The sequence below is a fragment of the Hibiscus syriacus genome, unplaced genomic scaffold (assembly GCF_006381635.1).
Source record: "Hibiscus syriacus cultivar Baekdansim isolate YM2019G1 unplaced genomic scaffold, ASM638163v2 tig00112863_pilon, whole genome shotgun sequence".
Lineage (NCBI taxonomy): Eukaryota > Viridiplantae > Streptophyta > Magnoliopsida > Malvales > Malvaceae > Hibiscus > Hibiscus syriacus.
In genome coordinates, this window is record NW_024063413.1 from 113,004 (window position 1) to 119,117 (window position 6,114).

At 33.8% G+C, this 6,114-nt stretch overlaps 1 protein-coding gene across 1 annotated transcript; it reads left to right on the plus strand.

Annotated features, from left to right (window-relative positions):
- Positions 1-3,403: 3,403 nt before the first annotated feature.
- On the plus strand, positions 3,404-5,855 carry LOC120184241. Its single transcript, XM_039188751.1, has 3 exons — positions 3,404-4,513; positions 4,599-4,667; positions 4,782-5,855. The coding sequence occupies exons 1-3, from the start codon at positions 3,404-3,406 to the stop codon at positions 5,853-5,855; spliced, it is 2,253 nt and encodes a 750-aa protein (XP_039044682.1).
- The last annotated feature ends 259 nt before the right edge of the window (positions 5,856-6,114 follow it).

A 6,114-nucleotide genomic window follows, 5' to 3' on the forward strand; every position in this document is an offset into this window, starting at 1 on the left:
AGTCCTGATTTGTATAGTACAAAAATCATTATCAAATGAGTTATTGTTTAAAAATAATTGAGCTTTTTATGTAGAAAAATTGCCGAAGCAGCACTTTCAATATTTAAATCAATGACTTAATTTTTTTATACAAGTAGAAGGTCCAAATTATATCTAAGTAATTAATTAAATCGAATTTGATTATTAATCCACGCATTATGCGTAAATTATATATTTATTTTATATTTTTAATTTGATGATTTAACCCCATATAATTTAATTATATCATTATTTAAATTAGTATTAAAATTTAAAGTTTGAAAAGTATACAGAATAAAATTAATAGAAATAAAATGTAAAAAAATAAATCTAGAATTTATGTGTAAGATAGGGATTAAGAGTGAATTGTCTGAATAAAAGAATTATATATTAAATATATTATTAAAAAACAATACAAACTTGAATAAATCTCGAACTTAAAATTCTATTTAAACGATATTAAATTATTTACCATTTAAATCAATTGAAAGATACTTTGATAGGTGGTGCTACTTGAGGTCAAATATGACAAGCTTGAATAAAGCAAAGGCGGCTCTTGAAGATTTGGGAGGTCATCCAATTATTATTCTTTTTTTTCTTATTCTTTTATTTATTATTTATGAAGAAAAATACGAAGAAAATAAGATGTGAGTGCAGTCGTATGTGGACAAAACAGTTTTTTTTTTATGTTTTAATAACTTTTTATTTTAATAATATTTATTTTAATTATTTTTTTATTTTTATAACGCGACGTAAAAGGATAAATCAATCAACATCAGTATTTCCAAAAGATAAAATAATATACGTCAATTTAGGGGTTTTATTATTATTTTCGTTAAGTACGAGTCAATTTTTGAAAAAATTATTTTTGAAGGTAGGAAGATGCACAAAAACATATTAAGGGTCAAAATGAGAAACTCAATAAAATAGTAGGGCAAAAACAATAATTCCACCTATTATTATTTTTCGTTTTGAAATTTAAATAAATTTCGTAAATTAACAAAAAAAATGACATAGTTTAATACAATAATAGAAATATAATGCGGATATTTATATTCGAACCAAATTGGCGAAATATTAAGGAAGACCCATTTCACCATTCGCCACTCTTTTCTCAAAAATAACACATATGGTTAGGGCTGTTCAAACGGTTAATTCAATTAATCTATCGAATCAAATTATCAAAATTTCATTAATTGATTTTTCCCCTTTAATTGTTCATTGAATTGATTTTTTTCAAAAAATTAATCGAAACGAACCAAGTTCGGTTAATTGGTCGGTTAACCGAAATTTATAAATAATATATATTATATATTTAATATTTTTGGTTTATTCGGTTAATTCGATCGATTAATTTAATTAAAACCGAAATTTAAACACCCCTAAAGTTAAACAATATATATATATATATATATATATATATATATATATATATATATATATATATATATATATATATATAATATTTAATAATATCGGTTATTTAACCGATTTCAAACCAAAATCGAAATTTGAAAAAAATATTAACCGTTAATTGACTGAATTCAAAATTAACCGACGAAAATTTCGATTCAAACGGTTAATTCGATTTTAATCGAATTGTGGATGCCATCTGTAATTGGGGCAAAGCATCACGTAAAAGGTATGGCAACATATTTAGGCCTGTAAATGAACTGAACGTTCAACGAACCGTTCATGAACCGTGCGGCGGGAAGTTCGTTTATGTGCGTTTATTTATTAAATGAACGAACATGAACAAGATTTTGTGTTCGTTTAATTAAATGAACGAACATGAACATAGGTATCGTTCGTTCATTTACGTTCGTGAACGATCGGTTATGTTCGTTTATGTTCGTTCGGTTATGTTCGTTTATGTTCATTCATTTATGTTTAACCCAATATTCTTAAATCAATTTTGGTGACCAATTTGTAAGTATCTTAAAAATATTAATTAATCTGATATTCTGATGACCAATTTATGTTCCTATATTCATTTTTCCCCTTTTTCCCCAAACTTTAGTGTTCACTGGAGAGTAGAGACGATCGCTGGAAGCTTCAAAACAAGTTATATTATAGTGCAATCTGAAGTTTAACAGGTCTGTTTTCATCTCTTTCTTTGTTTAATTCGGCTTAATAGTTGACATGTAAAGTTATTGTGGGTATCTTCACATCTAAAACTCAAGAAAACATCATACTTCTTTCTAGAAATAGATGGGAAGATAAATGTAATAATCGGAAGTACATGAGCATCAGTAAAGAGAAAAATATATAGAATTTGCTATAAAACAAAACAAATGTTTCTATGCAATTTCTGAAAAAGAGTGTAACAGCGGAAGTAATGGGTTTTCCAGGAAGAACCCATTAATAAGTAGAAAATACATTTTGACAATGAACTTTTGTTTTCATAGTTCTTGTGTGACATTTAGTTGTAGAGTAGACTTTAAGTACGTTAAAATTTTGAATGGTGGTTTAGCAATAATATCAGTTACAATATATAGCATCGAATGGATTTCGGATCTATGTTATTGCCTTGTAGTCCAATTTGTACTGTTCGAAATCTTTATGCTGTTAAATTTTTTACTATGCCAACGGAAATGACCATTATTAACAAACCTCACTAAAGTATGACATTGATGTCACAAAACTTTTAGCCAGCGAATTTATTAGAATAACGTAGTGGAAAATGATTGTTCATATGTAATCATGGACCACTAAGATAAATGTTATAGCGTTAAATTAAAGTCGTGTGAATCATTTAATATCTTTAAAAGATCGATCGAAATATTTGATATCTTCAAACATTTCATCACTGCTAATCAGCTCTTACGCTATTTATCACTGTAGATTTGGTTGATTTGCATTGTCGACTATTTTTCATGAAAGAACAATGGAAGGTAGGGTCTCCAGCGTTTATGTTCGTTTTATGTTCGTGTTCATTTATGTTCGTGTTCGTTTATGTTCGTGTTCGTTTATGTTCGTTTATTTATTAAATGAACGAACATGAACAAGTTATATTCCTTAATAAACGAACATGAACAAAAAAAATTTTGTTCGTTTATGTTCGTGTTCGTTTATGTTCATTTATTTATTAAATGAACGAACATGAACATACCTCCGTTCGTGTGCGTTCGGTTCGTTTACAGGCCTAAACATATTAAATACTTAAATTTAGTCCAAAGCATGAAACTCGAAACACATTTATTCTTGCTTCTTAACAATATTACTTTGATCCCTCAACAAATTCCTACCTTCTCAAATAATCAAATCATATATATATCTTCCTCGTTCGCACTTTTTCTATATATCTCTGTCTCTCTCTTGTTTAATTATCCATCCATCCATCTTGTCTTCTTTTTCTTCAAATAATCTCATCATTGTTTGGGATATGGAGATCAAACTTGCTAGCCATGAACATCCTATGGATTACCATTGGTTTCACGAGAGCGATTACAAAAAGTGTGATAAATGTAGAGAGAAAATATGTGGTGCCGCTTATGCATGTGTTAGGTGCGGATTTGGGTTGCACGAATCATGCGCCAAATCTCTGCAACATCTACCTCGAGAGATTACACATCCTCTACACTCTCACCACCATCTTGTACTAGATTGGTCTGGTCCTCCCAGAAAATTCACCTGCGACTTATGTCTGAAAGCTTCTTCCGGCACCAACTACGGCTGCTGTCGGTGCAAGTTCGAGGTCGATTTAGCATGCGCCTTTGCAGGTGGTGATGATCATTGGACGAGGATGAGATCTGATGCAGCGAGGGATCACGTGAGGATTCAACATTACTGCCACCGTCACTCGTTGATCCTCTACAAATTTAGCAGTGCGGGTGAAACTGATTATAATTGTAGTTGGTGTGACAAGCCTTTGACTGGCACCGTCTATGGTTGTAAAGGATGCAGTTTCTTCCTCCATGAATTCTGTACTGATGAGATACCCAAAACCTTGAACCATCCTTTCCATCCATCACACCCTCTTCGCTTGGGTTTCCATGACTATGTGAATTCCAATACCAGAAGAGTACTATATTGCGAAGCTTGTAGAAATGACGTTGGAGGCGGAAAATTCAAAAGCACAGCCAGCTACGGTTGCCAGAAATGCGGATTCTACCTTGATATTGACTGTGCAAAGCTCTCACCAACCCTTAAACATGAGTGCCACAACCACAACCTCACTTATGTTGGTCGCACTTTCGGAAAGCGTTTGCAAAATTTCAGATGCCATTCCTGCCGTGAGCTTTTTTCTGGAACCAGATCACTCTATCGTTGCGTGCATTGCGACCTCAATTTTCACCTCAAATGTGTTTCAGTTCCACCCTTAGCTGAAAATAGATATCATAGACATCCCCTCATCCTATCTAAACCAATTAGAGAAGATGAGGCTGGAGAGTGTTTCTGTGATATTTGCGAGAAAGAACGGAATCCCACACATGAAGTTTATTTTTGTCAGGAATGCACGTTTATCGCTCATATTGAATGCACGCTCAATCGGGTAAATCACTTTCTTTAGCAACAAGTTATGTTTACTTTATTCCTCGTTTCTAATAATGGTGAACTAATTACTTTTTTACATACAGACGGAAGCTTCACCTAAACCAGATTCATCCTCAGCTCCCATATTCATGGAGCAGACTGAAACGACTCTGGTAAGTAACTAACTACCATATCAATAATATAATCATTTATCATTACTATGTACGTTGCCTTTGCGTTAACATGATGAATCAATAAGGCTGTTCATTCTTTATTTGCAAGTACAGTTTCGACCTGTGTTGCATGTACATCCATTGAAATTCTGCAAGGCAACTGATGAAATCTTGAAGCATCAACGTTGCACACTTTGTCGTTTAGATGTTAGTGGTCCACGTTATTTTTGTGAAAAATGCCTACATGAGCGGGGTGGAGTTTTTCGACCTAACTGGGGTAGATCAGTTTTTGTACATGAAGATTGTGCTAAATTAGCTGATGAGATACAACACCCTCTTCATCCCCAACATCAACTATTCCTCTCTGCTGGAGCTCTGGGTCTTATTTTATGTGATGAGTGTCAAGGAATTTTTTTAGGCTTCGTCTATCGCTGCAAGGAGTGTGACTTCAAGCTCGATTTGAAATGCGCGACTCGAGCGCCCTCTGAGCGTCGAGCATCGACATCGAAAGAGTGGGAGAGGGAGACTGAGTTATTCCATTTCAGCCACAACCATAATCTTATCTTTGGCAATTACCCTGACACATTACGTCAAATAGAATGTCGGTTTTGTGGACTGCAAATCTTGGGTCCAACTTACTGGTGCATGAGATGTAATTGGTTTATTCATGAATCTTGTGTTAGGTTACCAGAAGAGATGCGAGTCCCACTTCACTCGCAACACAGTTTGACTCTCAAGTACAGCAGGACACTTGAAGGGTGCCATGCTTGTGGAGCAAGTTTCTGCTGGAATGGAGGTAGCTATGGATGTAAAGATTGTGGCCTCCACTTCCATATTGCATGTGCAATTTCCCTAAGGCGTCCTCTCAAACGTGATTCTCACCTCCACCGTCTTTACTATTTTGGGGCACATTTCCATCGATTCTTTGCCAGGTACCCCTCCGCTGAACTTTCTTGTTGTCGCTGTGATGAAACTTGCAGCGGACAATCCTTCTACCGATGTCTCGAGTGCCGTATAAATTTTCACATAAAATGTGTCCCCGTACCTCAAGCCGTGGAATCAAAAATTCACATTCATCCTTTAGTTCTTAAAGACTTTTTTACTGAAGACGATTCGGAAAAGTATTATTGTGATGCATGTGAAGAAGAAAGGCATCCAAAAGATCACGTCTACCTCTGCAAGGAATGAACATTCGTAGCTCACATAGAATGTGTGCCTTTCTGAAGGTAAGTCTCTATATACGTTACTACCCTAGGAAAACTCATTCAAAGACTGCAATCAATATGGCATATACAGTTACATATAAAAAATATGCATATATATGTTACTATTTGTTTTTTCATTGGTATTTCAGACAAGTTCATCTAACTCATTGAGTCAAAATAAAGACTGAATTGAAGTCAAAAATTCGATGTAGCTTAGCGACGTTAGAATTTGACACATAATG

Excerpts from the sequence above, each read along its gene's own strand:
- LOC120184241 (XM_039188751.1), top strand. The coding sequence starts at position 3,404 with ATGGAGATCAAACTTGCTAGCCATGAACATCCTATGGATTACCATTGG. Across the intron at positions 4,514-4,598 it reads TTGAATGCACGCTCAATCGG|ACGGAAGCTTCACCTAAACC; the intron begins GTAAATCACTTT and ends TTTTACATACAG. Across the intron at positions 4,668-4,781 it reads AGCAGACTGAAACGACTCTG|TTTCGACCTGTGTTGCATGT; the intron begins GTAAGTAACTAA and ends TTGCAAGTACAG.